General features: G+C 42.2%; 1 protein-coding gene and 1 long non-coding RNA gene across 6 annotated transcripts in view; one reads left to right on the top strand and one right to left on the bottom strand.

Moving 5' to 3' along the window:
- Positions 1 to 2,382: 2,382 nt before the first annotated feature.
- LOC122172687 (uncharacterized) lies at positions 2,383 to 10,852 on the bottom strand. The gene is made up of 3 exons (XR_006173214.2): positions 10,487 to 10,852; positions 9,778 to 9,885; positions 2,383 to 6,628 (listed from the first exon to the last, which is right to left on the bottom strand). It is a non-coding gene; the product is annotated as an uncharacterized LOC122172687 (long non-coding RNA).
- VGLL3 (vestigial like family member 3) overlaps positions 10,836 to 17,997 on the top strand; it is a 39,019-nt gene continuing 31,857 nt past the window's right edge. For 2 of the 5 annotated variants that reach the window (XM_005304965.3, XM_042845309.2), the window contains exon 1: positions 11,641 to 12,199. In XM_005304965.3, coding sequence (XP_005305022.2) covers positions 12,035 to 12,199 — 165 coding nt within the window. In that variant the 5' untranslated portion in view covers positions 11,641 to 12,034. Of the gene's footprint in view, positions 11,328 to 11,640; positions 12,200 to 17,997 lie in introns of those variants that run through there. The other 3 variants (XM_005304962.5, XM_005304964.4, XM_005304963.5) reach the window with 3 other exon arrangements.

Below are 17,997 nucleotides of genomic sequence, written 5' to 3' on the forward strand. Positions count from 1 at the left end.
TTTTTTTCACGGGTTTGGCATGTCTGCTCCTGTCACAGGTGAGCAACCTTTATTTTCTACTTCTACCAGCTGGGTTGTGACTTGAGCACTAAATAGGGTGCTAATCAAGATTGGTGTTTAAAAAAGAAAAGAAAAAGAAGATAGTGAATCTAATGCTCATGAAAATTGTGGCATTGACAATCCTGGAGAATTAAGTGCTTTCTTTATACAGGTAAGAGTTGCAGCATGAGTTGTGGCTATGCAAGCTTCTTTACTCCACCCTATCAATCTGCTTCAGATCTCCAGGGCAGAGATGAGATGTTAATTCAGGCTCCATGCTCAGGTTGATGAGAGCAAATCTTTGCCTGTTAGGCCTTAGTTTTCATACAGATGCATGTTAAAACAAAAGCCCAAATGATCACTTGGTTCCACCATACTCTATGTATTGTAATCTGTAAAGAGCTATGAATGTCCTTTTGGGATATGAGATGATAAATGAGCAAGTTATTATCAACATAAATTGTCAGAACTCTTGACTAATTTTCTCATGACTCTTTCATGTGTACATTTTAAAATGAACATTACAACTGCCTTACAAAAACATTTATTTTAAAAGGACTTTTTGTCTTTCTTCATGTATTTTACAGTGTAAAAGGAAAAACAAGGGAAAGGATTTTTACACACACTGCTCCTAGTTTTTGGGCTTGTCAACAGATGTATTTTATTTTTGTTTCCATGACTTCTAAATAAGAGCTAATTTTAGGAGACTAACATTTGGTTGGAATGTGAATGTGTACACTTCTTTGGAGAGCATGTATGTGTAGTACAGATTTTTCATACTGGGCAATAAAATGAAAATTATTATCCACATTTACGGCCAGATTCTGGTCACACAGTAGTTGACACTACTCATGTCACAAGTAGTTCCACTGATTTCAGAGGTAGAATAAAGTATTATTTAACATGATTAAAGGGATCGAAATATGGTCCTTAATTAAGAACACCTGGCACATTCAGAGACTGCAAAAGTAACTTGAGGATCTCATGTTTGTAATTTGCAGTGCTTCATATATATACCCTCGTTTAATTTCATGTCTGTGTATACTTTGGGTGGCAGAAGATCCTCTTGGTTTGGGCCAGATTCTGCCTCACTTTACTCAGTCTCACGAGAGAGAAAATTGAGAGGAAGGATGGTCCAGTGCTTAGGCTGATAGAGTGCCTAGTCCTAGGCTATGTTCAATTCACTGCTCTGACACTGGCTTCCCGTGTGACCCAACTGAGTCTCTCTCTATGCCTCACTGGAAAACTGTGTGAAAACTGGGAACCTCCCCGGCCCCCTGCTCTGCCTCTTCCCCTGAGGCCCCGCCCCTTGCTCCACCTCTTTCCCTCAAGACCCTGCCCCCCATTCCTCTCCCCCCCGCCCCACTGTTGCTCACTGTTCTCTCCACCACCCTTCCCCTGCCAGCAGAGCCGGGCTGTAGGGTTGGTGATTGGGGTAGGGGAGGGAGAGCCGTGCTCCAAGGGAAGAGGGGGTGACTGGGGCAGGACAGGGCAGGGAGAGCTGCACTGTGGGGGTGGGGTGACTGGGGGAGGGAGAGACGCTCTCAGGCAAGATGGGGAGCCGCCAGTACCTCTCTCCACCAGCACCGTCCCTGAGTGCTTCACTGCTCCTCCAGGCTCCAGCAGCAACTGCTGCTCTTCCCACCTCCCGGTGGTGGAGGCTGGTTACTGCAGGTAACCAGACTTTTAGTGTCCAGTCAGCAGTGCGGACCAGACACTGCCAGGTTCCCTTTTCGACTAAAAACCGAACACCTGGCAATTCTAGTTTGGATTTGTGATGGGTTGGATCACAGAAGCCCCCTTGGGAGCTGCCACCAGGTGTGCAAAGACTACCTCTGCTCCTGTTTTCCCTGCCAGCTCAGGACTCCAGCACCCTGTCTTGCTGAGCCAGACACTCCTGTCTGCTCCAACACAGACCCAGGGTCTGAATCACTTGCCCCCAAGCTGCAAGTTTACCTGAAAACAGCTCACTGAAGTGTGCTTGTCTTTAGCACTCAGATGCCCAACTCCCAATGGAGTCTAAACCCAAATAAATCCGTTTTACCCTGCATAAAGCTTATGCAGGGCAAACTCATAAATTGTTCGCCCTCTATAACACTGATAGAGAGATATGCACAGCTGTTTGCTCCCCCAGGTATTAATACATACTCTGAGTAAATTACTAAATAAAAAGTGATTTTATTAAATACAGAAAATAGGATTTAAGTGGTTCCAAGTAGTAACAGACAGAACAAAGTAAGTCACCAAGCAAAATAAAATAAAATGCACAAATCTATGTCTAATCAAGCTAAATACAGATAATCTCACCCTCAGAGATGCTTCAGTAAGTTTTTCTCAGACTGGACACCTTCCAGGCCTGGGCACAATTCTTTCCCCTGGTACAGCTCTTGTTCCAGCTCAGGTGATAGCTAGGGGATTCTTCATGATGGCTCCTCTCTCCCCTTTGTTCTCTTCCACCCCTTTATATATCTTTTGCATAAAGCGGGAACCCTTTGTCCCTCTGGGTTTCCACCCCCCCTCACTAGAAAAGCACCAGGTTAAAGATGGATTCCAGTTCAGGTGACATGATCACATGTCACTGCAAGACTTCATTACTCACTTGCCAGCACACACATATACAGGAAGACTCACAGGTAAACACAGCCATCTGCAGACAATGGGAGTCATCAAGATTCCAAACCATCATTAATGGCCCACACTTTACATAATTACAATAGGCCCTCAGAGTTATATTTTATATTTCTAGTTTTAGATACAAGAGTGGTACATTTATACAAATCGGATGATCACACTCAGTAGATTATAAGCTTTGTAATGATACCTTACAAGAGACCTTTTGCATGAAGCATATCCCAGTTACGTTATATTCACTTTTTACCATATTTTTCTAAAACTATCCCAGTTACATTATATTCACTTATGTTTTTATAAAACCATATAGACTGCACAACGTCACAGGATTCATATCCTCAAACAATCAGACTGGTACAGGAGGCTTTTGGTAGAGGTATAATTTGTTTAAGGAAGAAGTGGAGGGCTATATTTCCTTAAGAAGCAAAGTAAATAGAGTGTGTGTGTGTGCATAAGGAGTAGGTGTGAGTAATATGCATTCACTGGAGAATCCATTCCATAGCTGGAGATACAGGCCTGATTTTCAGTTACTCTGTTCCTGTACTTGGGACAGGGACAGAAGCATATGCTTCCCCAATCTGGAGTCTGTTTAGCCCTGGTGCTAAGTTAGAAACGCTTTAGAGCTGCTCTCATTCAAGGCCTGCTTCTTTTGATCCCTTTGGAAGTAGATAGTAGCCATAGTGCAGTGCACTCCAATCTCATCCACTGGGGTCTGGAAGCAGTGCTGGAGCCTGGGTGCCAGTTCTACACCAGCTGGGAGGCCCTCTGTGCAGGGATTATTTTCAGGGATCTGTTTCTGGCCTCCTGCCAGAGAGGCGTACTCAGGCTTAGCATAATTGAGAGTCAAGGTGTTTGGGATAAATTCTTATTGAAGGATCTCACTCCCTATGAGAGGCTAAACAACCTGCATGATTTAAGCCCAGGCCTGGAACCAAGACACCTCCGATTTAGTTGGGGATTGGTCCTGCTTTGAGCAGGGAGTTGGACTAGATGACTTCCAACCCTGATATTCTATGGAAGTCTCTTAACCCCTTCAGCCTGCCTTTCTCCATCTCTAAAATGGGCATAAACGTATGTATTTCATAGTGTTGTTGGTTATTTACATAATAGTATTTTGAAGATATACATTACTCTAAGTTCTAAGTATTGTTCATCTCTTTTTACACAACTCCTGTTCTGTGTGGGCTAACAGTGGAAGGGTATTGTAGATAATGTGCAGCTTCTCTTACTTATTAATAACTTACTTAATAATAGTAGGAGATAGATGCTGGTAAATACTCAAGAAGGATTGTTAGAATAATTCTTCTCCTGAAAACGAGTAAACAAGTAATAGTTAAACAGAAAACCGAACTCATGAGATTACAACAAACAGTATTCACAGAAACTGAAAGAAAGGTAACAATCATGACTATTGTGATGAAATCTAGAGTGGCAGTAAACGATGCTATTTATTATCCAACTACTCTACTGTATATTTTTGCTGAAAGCACAAATAACAGGACATTTGTTATGGGTAGTTAAGTGCATTTATGAAACTGCACTTTCCAGAAGCAAAACAACTTTCTTTTACCTGCAGCATGTATACCCAGAAATGGAGAGTGGTACTTGATATTCAAAATACTGCAGTGCTACCAACAGTAAATATTTTCCTTAGGTCACTAGAAACTTTCCCATCTTCCCATCTATATAAGCTGATCCATTCAGCAAAAGTTCTGTCATGTTCATTATTGACACCCCTAAAATACAACAAGCACTTCTAGCTAAATTTATACAGAAACAACTTGCAACAAGTGGAGAAAGAGAACAAAGAAAATGAATGTTTGTTTAAATGTTAACCAGGCAATTACTTTTTTGCACAAATGATTCTCTAAAGCAACCTAATTGGGAAAGGCCACACCTGCCACATTTGGCTATGATATTGTATGATTGTGGTACTGATTTAGAGATGAAGTAGGAACACAAAAATGTTGCTATTTTTCTGCACACTGGGAGATGCAAATGCTAGATTGCAGCAAGCATCAGTGAAGCCACTAGTCATCAATTAAGGAAACGCAGGAACCACTTATATTCAAAAACAGAAAGGGCCAGAATCTGATACCTTATTTACATTGAGTAGTATCTTACTCTCTGAGCAGCTTCATAGTAATCAATGGGACTAATTGCAGGGTAAAGTGTTACTCAATATTATAAGGGCATCAGAATGTAGTCCACAGAACATTTAAGACCATATCTTCCCAGGCTTTTCAATCATGTTTTCAACACAACTGAACTATCAAATAATGTTAGCAACCAATGTAGCAGCAGTTGGATCCATGCCTCAGATGCTCCGAGTTCACACTCCATAGCCATAGACAACTTTTTTATTTTTGGGGGATGGGGAGAGGGGTGGAAAAGGGGACTAGAGTTTTGTCTATGTCCATGCACTCACTGTAGCCATGGAGTTGAAAGAGAGGTGGCTATAAGTCACCTTTTTGCACCCCTGATTCCAGGCCAGTCAGGGATAGGGTGACCAGATAGCAACTGTGAAAAAACGGGACAGGGGGCGGGGGGTATATAAGAAAAGATCCCAAAAAACAGGACTGTCCATATAAAAATGGGACATCTGGTCACCCTAGTCAGGGACCAAAACAACCCTTAGTGTTTCTTGGAACAGCCTGAAGATGTTCTGAGTTAGGATAGCTGCAGATCTAATGGAACACCATAAACTACTCCAACAGGCTCCCATGTGGCGGGGGAGAGCAGAAGATATAGAACCAGCTACACCAGGTTTGCGCCACTTGAGGATTCCCCTGTCAGAAGAAATTCTCAGCCTCCCCTTTAGTGCAGTTCTTCAGTTCCTTTGCATGTCACCACCATCCAAAGCAGATGCAAGAGGGCCCAAAGATTCAGCCCATTGAGATTAAAGTATGTTTAATAAACTAATATGAAAAAGTCCTGCTGAAAAAATCCAGTATAAATGGGTGGGCTTTGGAGTCAGATTCCATCTAGAAATTCATGTGCACAGCTCCCATTAAAGTCACTGAAAATTATTCACATCTCAGGGAGGAATTTGGACCTTTGACACAATTCCTTCTTTTTTTCTTTGGGAGCCAAACATTTTCAGTGGTAATAGAGAATATTATAGCCAGGGTAAATATAATGCAGTTGGGCACTAAAATGAATAACAGTCCCTGCTCAGTCTGCTGAAGGTTGGCAGATGTGACAGTTTCTTGTGGCTTGAAGAAAGAGAGCTATTTACTGCAAGTAGCACTGCAGCCTTGCTTGTATCACAAAAAGCAATCACCCTATAAAGGGGATTCATATGTGGGCAAGATCATCAGATGGTATGTATCAACATAGGAGCCACAAAACATCGAGCCCACAGTCTGTCTGTAGTTTGGATGTTTTGTTGTCTTTGGAATTAAGTGTAAATAATATTTCATTAGCTTCTCTGTATGTCATGTGCTTCACTATTAAAGGTGCTAAATTCCTGCCAGCCTCTGTCTGCAGGTTTTTATCATTTCTAATTTAAAAAAGAATAAATAAAATTACTTGCCTTTACATGAAGGACCTTTTAACTGAACTAAATTGTATAATACCAGAATACACAATGCACATGAAAGTAATTTCAGTTAGCACTAATCATAAATTGTTACCATCTGATGGCTCTTTGGCCTACACAGAATTAGCTGTTTGGTCTCCAGCCGTTTTGCAATGGACTCCTGTTTACATCACAACAGGAACTAACTGGCCTCCTTATTGGTAATCTCAGCAGAGAGACAAATGATTGAATGGAGACAGAAATGAGCTACCCTCTTACACCTACTTACAGGGTTTGATCCAGTGCCCATGGAATTCAATGGAAAGGCTCCTGTTGATTTCACTGTATTGGATCATTTCCATAGTCCCTTGAGGTGAGGGTTGACAGACTGTAGTGAGCAGCATAAGGAAGCTTCCATCACCAATGCCTATGATGTATCTGTTTTGTGGATTAACAGAAGACTTTGATCATTCATCAATCCCAAGCATTAAACTCCCAAGCTTTAAATTCAATGAATGTTTGCATAGGTACTTATATCCCTTCTTCCTCCTTTGTAATAGTAGCGGAGTGCCTCACGAATGTTAATGAATTCATTTTTTTTCCTCAATCCTGTGAGATAGAGAAACATTCCTAAAATGGAGAACTGAGAAATTAACCTGTGGCTTGCATATTGACACAGGGAACGTTTATAGTGGAGATAGGATTTGAACCTGGATCTGTCTGGGTCCTGGTGCAGTGCCTTGATCACAAAATCATCCTTCCTCACTCTATAATGGAATTCAATTGGTGTTAGGTTAGGCATCCTTGAAAATCCCACTAGGTGTTTAGTTGCATCTTTAGGCAAAGAAAAAATGGCAAAAAAAGGGCATTTTTCAATGAAAAAATGTTTTTTTAAAAAAACTTCAACCAGCTCCAACTGTGGCTAGTTAAATATTTTCCTTTGGGCATCAACCAGAGATGTTAAACTTCACATCCCCTCCTGAAAGCTCTTATGAGAGGCAGTTGCCACAGAATGACTGCTGCATTCTATTCCAGAGGTGACAGTACTTCAGTGATCGGTACATGAACTCGATGTATGTACCTGGCTGGCAAAGTGCTTCGGGTTCCTTTGGGATAAAAGGCACTATGTAAATGAAAAGTGGTGGCTTTGTGAATTAATTTGAACCTCTATTTCCCTCCTCTTTTATGTAAGGACAGTTATCCTTTCCTTGTTTTCATTTTCTTCTGACACTGCATTTCTTCTGATCTGCTCTCCTCATTTAGTGAAAATGAAGAATGCTTTAAAATAATTGTTTGTTTACATTTTTGACTCAGAGTATAACACTGTTGGTGTAATCTCCAATGATTAAGTATTTATAGAATGCCAGAGGAAAGCTGAACCCAAGGAAGGGGGCGGAGGAGATGCTTGGTTGTTGTTTTTATGGTGGTGGTGAATGTTGTTATTTTTAATTTCTGTGGAATTGTTATGGTACTGTGCTATATCTCCCCAGGAACATAGTTGCAATGAGACAAACACTATTTATTTAATTATACGCCTATGAAATATTAGTAACTGCCTTCAAACAGTTATTTAGACACCTAAATAAGTGGTCTTGTCCTTAGAAATGCTAAGCACCCACACCTCCCAATGGGAGAGACTCTTTTCAAAGCTTCTTGTGAGGGATTTTGTCAAAGCCTTTTGGAAAGTCCAAACAAACTATGCCAACTGGTTCTCATTTTTCTGCTATTTTCTTGTAGCAGTCAAAGAATTCCAGTAGATGAAAGACCTGATTTTCCTTTATGGAAGCTGTGCTGATTTGTCTTATCACATAATGTCTTATAATGTTTAAATGTTGTTTCAACCAGTTTATCTGGTACTGAAGCAGGGCTTTCAGGTTTGTGTTTCCTAGGGTTGCCCTTAGTTGACTTTAATTAAGTTACACTGGGAATGAATCTGGCCTGTTGAATTTAGAAAACTAGAAGGTAAGACAAAGATCAATCAACATCACAGATGGGCTGTCATTTAAATTCTTTTCTACATTAAAGAAGTTAATACTGGTATAAAACCAGTGCATATCCCCATGCCACAGATTTGATACACTGTATCATGGCAAAATTATTTTCATTAATGTTTTGATGCTGCTGATTGACATGATTCATCATGTCAAACATCTGCCTGCTAATGGTTCCATTCTGCTATTTGACATGAGGCATCATGTCACTGTTTTGCACCTCAAAGCAAATGCTAAGAACCATTTAATGGAACGGAAATGATTCTGTCAAAAAACAATGCTGAATATGCAATAACTGAATATTTGAGCATTTTGGCATCTTGCAAGATAGTACATGTGTTTTACTTTCTTCTAGCCTCCTGCATGCTTGACATAGAAATCACTAAATTACTGAGCTAAAATATATCTTCCTTTGGTATAGTAAATTATATCATATTTTTTATTTTGGTCCAGTTCTGCTTCGAGAACCAGAATATGTTCTTCACAAACCTAGCAATCTATAGACACTGTATAAAGACTGTGATCCTACTTAAGATTGAATGTAGATAAGTACTATTTTTATAAGCTTTTATATAAGGTCCCCATTACCAGGGCATCTGAGTGCACTTTACATAGGATAGAATGGTACTAAACAACATGTTGCCTAAAGCAGGGAATATTTCATAACCCTTTGCAGTAACCAACACAGCCTCCTTATGAGGATCTGCAAGGGTAGATAGCAGCTAGTAGCCCAAGTGGTAGGAGACTTAGTGCCAGTAGATTAAGCAGTTAGTGGAATGCCTGAACAAAGATATCTTACACTTCACTGCAAAAATGTCCAGGCTGGGGTCAGGCATATATCCAGCAGCACTGAACTTCGAAAGCTGGTACTCCTTAATGAGAATCCATTGCATTTAGATCCCATGAACTTCACTGTTGGGACAGATAGCCAAGACATTCATTCTTAGTACGGTTGTCATAGAGGGGCCATGAGATTTTTTTTCCAGATTAATGGGGCCTAGATTATTTAGGGATTTGTAAATAGTAATCAGCACCTTAAATTTCACCCAGTCATGAACTGGTAGCCTAAGCAGAGTACAGAGGGTAGGTATTATTCACTCTCATCTTATCTGAAAGGTGGGGAGCTGCATTCTGCCCTAGCTGAAACTTCTGATTGGTCTTCAAGGTTAGCACCCAGTAGAACCCCTTTCATGGAATGTAGAAAGTGTGAAAACTACTTGGGGGCGGGGCGGAGGGGAATTAAGTGTTCTATGACAAACAAATGAACTATTCTTAAGTATTTTAAACATATATATAACTCCCTCAAGCCTGTAGGTCACTGATGTCCAAAATAAAAGTCAAATCTCATTTGAGAAAATTTCCATGATACCTATGAACCAGGATCTGAGTATGGTGACCCCAGTCCTGAAAACACTTTTATGCACATGCTAACTTTTGTCCATGTGAATAGTCCCATTGCAGACAAGTGATAAGAACTGAATGGGACTACTCATGCATAAATGTAAGCACATATGTAAGGGTTTCCAGCATCTGGGACATTATCATTTATGGGCACAGCAAAGAACAATAACTCAGTGCATCTCAGTTACTACTTACCTTGTTCTCTGTCTGGCAGATACATCTCTGGCCTGACAACTCCTGTTCAGTTGGAGGGAGTCTCACTCATTCTGGATTCATTTTCAGGCGGTTTTAAAAGTCTCTCCTCTGGTCCCAAAGGATTTTAGAGTGTGTTATACTGAGACATTTAAAAAAATCCCACCCCTGCTCCCCAACATCACTCACTACAAATTATTCCAACACTTCTGGAGGAGCCTCGGTACACATGACTATGAAACTAAAAGAAACCCTTCAAAGTTGCCCCTCTTCTGCTCCCCCCCCAAAAAACCCAAAGAATAACAAGTGCAATTAGAACAAAGGTTAATGTAAAAAGAAAATGCAGTAAAGCAAATAATCTACAATGAAATCTAGACTAAGGGACACATTCATCTGGCTACCTTATGCCTCACACTACTTTGAAGTATTCTAAAGGCTTCCAGTGCAATTTAGCTTCACTTATTTAAAGATCGCTTGTCCCACTTCTACTAGGCAACCAATTTTTGATGGCCCACCAAGGTGGTGAATTATGAGGTTTCTCTTCACTTTTGCAGAAAGAGAGAGAGAAGCAATGCTCTCATCTGAGCTGGTTGCCAGTGGGAACAGAGGGAAATGAGCTCATTGCAGGATGGGGCCCAAACTTTTCAGGGGAGTCACGGTAAAAGTACTGTGCTAAGATATTACATCCTTGGACCTCCCTTTAAGAAATCACCTTCATGCAAAAGGCAGACAGCACCCAGCACCTGACTACCAAGGTGCAGCCCCACTGCTAGCTTCCCTCTGCAGATAGTGGGCAGGACTCCTTTCAGCTAGCTCCAATCCTCCTCCAGATGCCACTGCCATCCTCTGGTGGTGTCTCTTAGGCTTCCGCGGCTGCAAAAGTACCCAGCATCTAACAGGACCACAAACTGAAGAGGGGGCCGGTCACACTCTCCGACGACACGCCCCCTTTCTGGTCCACTCAGCTTCCAGCCCAGCTGTCCAGAAGCAAACTTGGATCCAATCCGGAGGCAGCCGGGCGGAGTTTCGGGACTTTGGTTCCTTCTCCCCCTCCTGCTCTGGGCGCTGGCCATTGGCAGAGCCTGGGGCTGCTCATTGTGTGTATGGTAATAAGCGGCTGCGGCGCTGTGCCCCACTCCGCCTCCCCGGGGCTGCGCCGCTGCTGCCATCGACGCTATGCGCCCAGCTCCGCCGCTGCCCCAGCTGCCGCGCCGCCGGGCTCCTATATAAGTGTTGGAGCGGGACCCAGGGGGCTCCTGAAGATGAGGGCTCCGCCGCCTCCGTCCTCTCTGCAGAGCTCAACGCTTCTGGCCGGCCGCCTGCCAGGGGAGAGCACAGCCCAGCGCCCCGCAGCAGCGGCAGGGGGCCGCGCAGGGCATTGGCGCAGGGAGTAGCTGCATAGCGCTGGCGGCTCCCCTGCCCCCGCGGCCGCTGCCATGAGTTGCTCCGACGTGGTGATGCACCATTCCCAGGCGGCGTGTGGGGCGCCCCAGTATCTGCCAAGCCCGGTGGCGGCAGCCGCGTATTGCCCCCTTCCTGCGCCCAGCCAGCAGGTGAGCCGCCGGTCTCCACGGGGGCTCGGGCCGAGCGAAGGGAGGGGAGCGTTCACCCGGGCGTGGGGCGGGAAGCGCAGGCGAGGTGCGGGTGGGACTCCCTCCGGCCAGAGAAGCAGGAGCTGGGGTGCTGCGGGATCTCTCCGTCCGAGCAACAGCGCTGGGGGGAATGCAACCGAAGTAGGGTGGCCAGATGTCCTGATTTTATAGGGACAGCCCTGAATTTGGGGCTTTGTCTTATATAGACGTCTATTACCCCCACACCCTTCCCGATTTTCCACACTTGCTGTCCGGTCACCCTAAACCAAAGGCAGGTTGAGAGGGGCACTCTCTGCTCGGGCACTGTCAGTGCACCTCACTCGGGACGTCCTTGCATAGCCCCACCTGCCTGAAGGGGCCGAGGCAAAGCAGCGCCCCTACAGCTGTGTGTATAGATCATGCAGGGGGCTGTGTCCCTGCACGAGGTGCTGGTGTATGGAGGGGTTCTCCCTGCCCCGCGTGTGCCTGTGTCCTGGCCCTGGCTGGTCAGATCGTGAGTGGCACCGCGTAGCTGCCAGGCTGGTCTCTGCAGTCCCGTGCGCGCCCACTCTCTGTGTTATTCCTCTGGAGTTAGTTTCGCTAGCGCGGGGCAGCTAGCAAAGGACCAGCCCCTCAGCCGGCCAGGGTGCGCGGCTGGGCTCGGCTGACTCTGGGATGGGCGCTGAGAGATGAGCGAGCGGGGTCTGCCATCCCCGCAGCGGACAGCTCTCCAAGCCCCGGGGGGTGGGAGTGGGGGGCGCTTCCCCACATCCTGCTGTCAGTTCACTGAGGGGAAGTTGCCAACCTGCGATGACAACCAGGAGAGAGGAAGCGGCAGGGACCAGGCTCCTGGGGTGAGTTACCCTCTGATCCCGGGGTTTGGGCTTGGGCTGAGTCCGGGGGGACGGAGGCCGGGTTGCGGACGGAGACCTTGTGCTGATAGTGGACACATCGGGGCAATCTGGAAAGGAAAGGGAATCGCTCCGGGTTGGCGAGAGAATCTCAGCAGGCGGCCCGGGCTTTGAGGGCAGGAGTGAGTTAGCTGGCAGTTTTTCACCAGTCCCGGGGAATGCACTTGGCACTCATAGATATCAACGTGTGAAATATACATAACAAGCAAGCAATATCTCGGGTGTAACATTTGGGGGGGGGGCGAAGTAGGTGCAGCGCTTAATTTGTAATGAAAGCGGTGCCTGGGCTCAAACAAAACAATTTTTCTTTTTACTTTCATCACTGAGGGGGCAAGCCCAGAGGTGTCTGGGCTCAGCCCTGGCAAATCCTGACACAAATTAAGCACTGGGCAGGTGTGTTTCAAAGAGACCTCTCTTAGGAGCTAGTGAGGCGGTTTTTTAAGCCTGAAAAGTTATGTTTCATTTTAAAGAAGGGAGGAAGCCAATCTTTACCCCCTGTTCTCGTTTCAAGGCACACCCTAGTAACCCCCATCCCACATAAAGTCTGCTGTTTTAAATAAAGTATTTTGTGTATTAATGTTAATGGCTACTTGCATTTGATAGTTGTCAAATCTACACTGTTATCACAACAACCACATATACTATATATACTCAGCCACCTTATGCAGATACATAGCTGAAGATGTCTTAGGGATAAGACAGACTATTTCATATGAAGCATCCTGTTTTCAAAATATGTATTTTGCTTACAAAAAGGCATGTAATTGTATGCCCACCTAGTTTTACTTTGCAGTGCAACTTTCAACTGGTGTAGATGTTAAAGTCTATAAAATGTTAGTGGGGAGGGGAAGGGGAATTTTTGAACAAAACCTTGTTCTTTTGGAATATCAGCTAAAACAATTTTACACTTGAACTTGGTGATCTGAATCAGGAAATTCTTATCGGGCTGACAGCATTTTTAGACTATGCAGTGCGTGGGTGAAGTGGGACTAATATTGACTTGGCCCTAATGTAGTCATCTGAGAATACATTTTTTGGTTGTTGCTGCATTCCATAAGGTTTTATCATTATTATCCATGAAGATTGTTTTCTCCGTACATGGGAAGTGACCCCTAATATCAACTTGCCTGGGAGACACAAATATGGACAAAAACATTAAAATTCCTACTGAATGTTATTGTTTCCTTTTTATTCATTGTTGTGTGCGTGAGAGAGAGTTTTTGCATAAATGATACAAAAGCTGACTTTTCCAGGTTGCTCGTGTTGTTCACGGGCAATAGGAAAGTTTGGTGTTTTTATCCACTGCAACATGCTTTCACATTGATTTTTCAAATCTAGGTCAGAGCCTGCAGAATGGAAGGCTCTAATTCGTCTGGGAATTTTAGTTTTTAAATTTTTTCTTGGTGTCCATAAGCATGCTTGTTAACTTTAAAAATATATAGTGAAAATAAAAATGCTCCATTTGACTGGAAGACCTAAAAGCATAAAATTAGGGTTGAAAATGAAGTTTTAGGTTTTGTCTGATTTGGTTACATTGTTCTTAGGCTTTTGGTATAATGTACACAGTACTTTTTGTAAGGAAATACATTAAACAGTCATTAGCTTTAACTAAACTACAGTTTGATGTGGCTATTCCTGCTGCTTCACACTTTAGATTGTGATTGTCTTCACATGATAGAGAGAAAAATGAGCTTTCATTCTGCGTTTAAGGATATCCGAGGTTTTAAATATGAGTATGATGTTTGCTCATCCACTGTAAGTTCCACCAAGTATAAAATGTCCCAGAAGCACCACAGTGAAAGTTTAGTTTAGGGTGACCAGATGTCCCGATTTTATAGGGACAGTTTAGATATTTGGGGCTTTTTCTTACATAGGTGCCTATTACCCCCCACCCTCTGTCCCGATTTTTCACACCTGCTATCTGGTCACCCTAGTTTAGTTGCTAGTAAACTTATTTTATTAATAAAGAGAATTGTTGTTGGGTCAAGTTATTTTACTGTTTAACAATAAAAGGGATTGTGTTAAATATACAAGATGAGAGAGCATAGAGTTGAACCAATACAATGTATTGGTTACTGCAAATAAAAAAAATGCTGTTATTACAAAAGTCACATCAAAGATTCGTTTTTAATCAGTTCATCCCATTTGCACCAGCTATCTTAAATAGTTCACACTGCTTCTGTTGGAATAAGAGGGTTCCTTATGAACTGTTGAAATTCAGGCTGTAAGACTAGAAAGTAGAGCAGTTCTATAGCTCACTGAACCGGGAATTTTGGATATTCTAACAGCTGTGAAGTTTGGAGCAGTTTATAAATTTATGTTGTAGTGCCCTGAAATCCATCACTTAAAAATAAAACACAAAAACTAAATAATAGGTTCCTCTTCCATCTGTACAATCACAATGGAATAAATTGTTGTTCAGACAGTATTCCACACTGCACAAAACAGACGGGTTTCTTCAAAATTAGATTGCCAGGGATATTCACCCAATCAAGCAATTTGATTGCCTGACACTCCTTAATGCTTTATAAATGTAACTATCACTGGGTTTTTATTCCTCTTTTTGTGTTCACCATGTAATGCTCTTCTAAGTGCTTGGTAAAGATATGAACTATTTTAAAGAATTTCTTCTTTACCAGAATTAAGAGTCTTTTTTTCAAAAAGTGCATTAATGGAACATCTTAAAAACAAATCTTTGTATCAGAGCTAATGAGTTGGAACTCATCCTTGACATTTCCAAGAACTCGACCTTACCTTTTCCAATGTCATTACACAACTGTTGTTGTCTTTTGGTACTCAATTGGAAAAAAATAAATTTAATGATAAAGAAGACTAATCTGTAGTGGATTCCTTTTGGCCTTGGAGTTTCAGATTCTTTACAGGGATTTGGTGGTGTGTTCCTTTCGCTGAAGTTTAGGCATCTTGAAGGATTTTTTGTGTTGGATATAAATGTTTCTATGCTTGCTTTTGCTATCTGGGTTGCATCTTTTAATAGATCTAGCTGGTTCTTCAGCTAGAGGACCTAATCTGTTTTACACAAGCTGAAGATCTAGCCCATAATAACTATTTGGAAAGATAACCCTCACTTATTTTTATTGGTACTATATAGGTGTGTTGGCAAGTGTGATTTTTGGCATGCAACTAACTGTTATCACATCAGTCCTGTGAAAGGATTTTGAAGATAATTTTTTAAAAATGGGATAAGAATGCAATGGCATCTTCTTTTAAAGTAATCACATGATTTAAAATTATGGAATATCAAATACTTGTTGCATGCAGAAGTGAAGTCTTGGGTAGATTTTTTTTTTAAATAAATGATTCATCACTCCTTTAAGAGTAACCCCTCTGCCCCTTTATTTCTATATCTGTAATTCTGCGCACCCTAAAATCAATGCAGAATTTCTGGAGCCTTGGCTTTTCACAATTCTGTAGCCAAAAAAAAAATCCCTTAATGGCAAACTAATTTAGCATGGGATTTTAAAAAGAGTTTAAGGGGATTAGGACCCAACACCCGTTAACATTCAGTGGGAGTTGGGTCTTAACACTCTTGGGTTTTATTTTTTTATATCACCTAGATCTATAGGAATGCTGAAGTCCAGGGCATCTGTCCAAGAAAATAGATGGGATATGCATGTGTGCACACAAGCACACACAAAGTGCCAGGTTGGACAAGTGAAAATGAGGCGCAACCGTCGATTAAGCATCTGCCTGCGTATTGAGTTTTCCTTTTTTCCTCCTGCCAAAGTACTAAAGAGTTGAAAAGTACACTGTACCTGTATATGTGTGACAGTGTTATACTAGGGATATACTGCTCCTATTGATGTGCAGTCAGGACCCATGCTTATAGAATTCCACAATATTCAAGATATTAAAATCTGTCTTCTAATTTTTATCAAAATGCTTCCTCAGGATCTGATTCAAGTCCAATGGGAGCCTTTCCATTAACTTCATTGAGCTTTTGATCAACCCATAAGGCTCATCTTTAAAAGCATCCTTCAAGTTCATATTATAGATATAGTTGGCCAAATCCTGCCATAATTTACACCCCATGCAATCCCATTAACATCAGTATATATGGGCTGGCATGCTGTATTCCTGCTATTCTTGCTAGTATGAATTTCTTGCCAAGTCTACTCAGTATAAATAATTATACTTCTCAAATATATGCCCCCTCTTATTCTCATCCTCTGACGTGGTGGTTTGTTTCTCTTCCACTTGCTTTCCTGAGATTGCCAACCAGGGGGACAATAGTTGAGTGGGCCATGACTGGTTTATATTGGAACAGGAGAGAGATCTGAATTTGTAGCCTCTCCATTTCACACGGGCCACCAACATACGGTTAGATGATACCTACTTCCATTCATTCCATCTCAAACCAGATTTAAGATAGTGACCTAAAGAAGAGAGGCTCAGTATCCCATTACCAATCTGCTGACCCACTCAGTGTCCCTGTGGAAACTTTATTAACCCCAAGTATATATTGTTTAATTCAGGTAGCTACATCTTTCCATGGAAATAGTTTATTAAACTATATGGCCACCAGCCTAACACACTGTTTAACAAAGGGTCATTTTAACTGTGCCATCCTCAGTTTCCCTTTCCTCTGCACTGTAACTGATAATCCAAAGGTTCAGGTGAAAAAATTACACTAACTTTGCTGTGCAGAACTATTTTGCATATGCTCATGTCCTTAGTTATTCATTTGTAATTATAACAATTAGCACTTTATATTTTCAAAGTACCCTGCAAATACTAACTTGTAGCCTGGAGCTGCATTAAGGAATTTAGCTAGCTAGCTAGCATCTGATTATTTAAGAATGTCCTCTTTTTCCTTTTTTGTTAAATGCTTTCTAATTTATGTAGAGGAACCTCTTTTACACAGAGTCATGCCACAGTTTGCTACTAAAATTCCTTTTTGGTGGCTTTTACTAGAGTGACAGGCTTTTTCTTTCGAGGGGGTTATGTGCTGTTTTCTCAGCCTTGTTGCACAAGATTTTCTATCCATTTACACCAGTGGAAAGTTTAGCCATTTCAGTTTGATTTCTTGATCAGTGTATATATTTATCCACAACTCTAAATGCTTATCCAACCTGAACCTTCATACTTTTAAGGCTCACTTGTCCCTAATGATTTGCTATAGACTTTTTTTTTTAACTAGGCATAATAGGATCTAAAAATAAAGAACCCTATTTTTCCCCCTGGAGGATGGGCCTGCTTGTGAACAGATGTCAAAAATAATGGTGGCTTTTGGTTTATTCAGCCTACTTTGTAAGGCTGTACTTGTCCAGAGATCCCATGGCACATGAACATGATTTGACCCACTACCTTAAATGCCATGCTGGATTCCTTGTCTATGACCTAATCTTAATAGCAGGCTGCCGCAGAGACTGAATTCCCTTATTGGACATCCTTGTTCCTTGTGTGCTAAACTGAGCTTTAATTCTACCTTCTGGCCCATAGGTTTCCAGAGACTATAAAGCTTCAAAACCGATAGGAAGGCTTACAAGCTAGAGGTGGTAGGGAAATGAAAAGGAGGATGTCATGACTAGTACATGAGCATATCAGAGACCTGGACATAATTGGGAAGTGTGTTGTTGTGTGGGATGGGATCTGATACATATTACTCCACTTACAATGCCATATTTTTGGCTCTATCTAAAAGAGAAGACTAGCAGTGTTAGACTTCACTGATGATATTGTGCAATCTGCAGCTGCTTAAATACACGGCAGAACTGATGGTA

The sequence above is a fragment of the Chrysemys picta genome, chromosome 1 (assembly GCF_011386835.1).
Source record: "Chrysemys picta bellii isolate R12L10 chromosome 1, ASM1138683v2, whole genome shotgun sequence".
NCBI lineage: Eukaryota > Metazoa > Chordata > Testudines > Emydidae > Chrysemys > Chrysemys picta.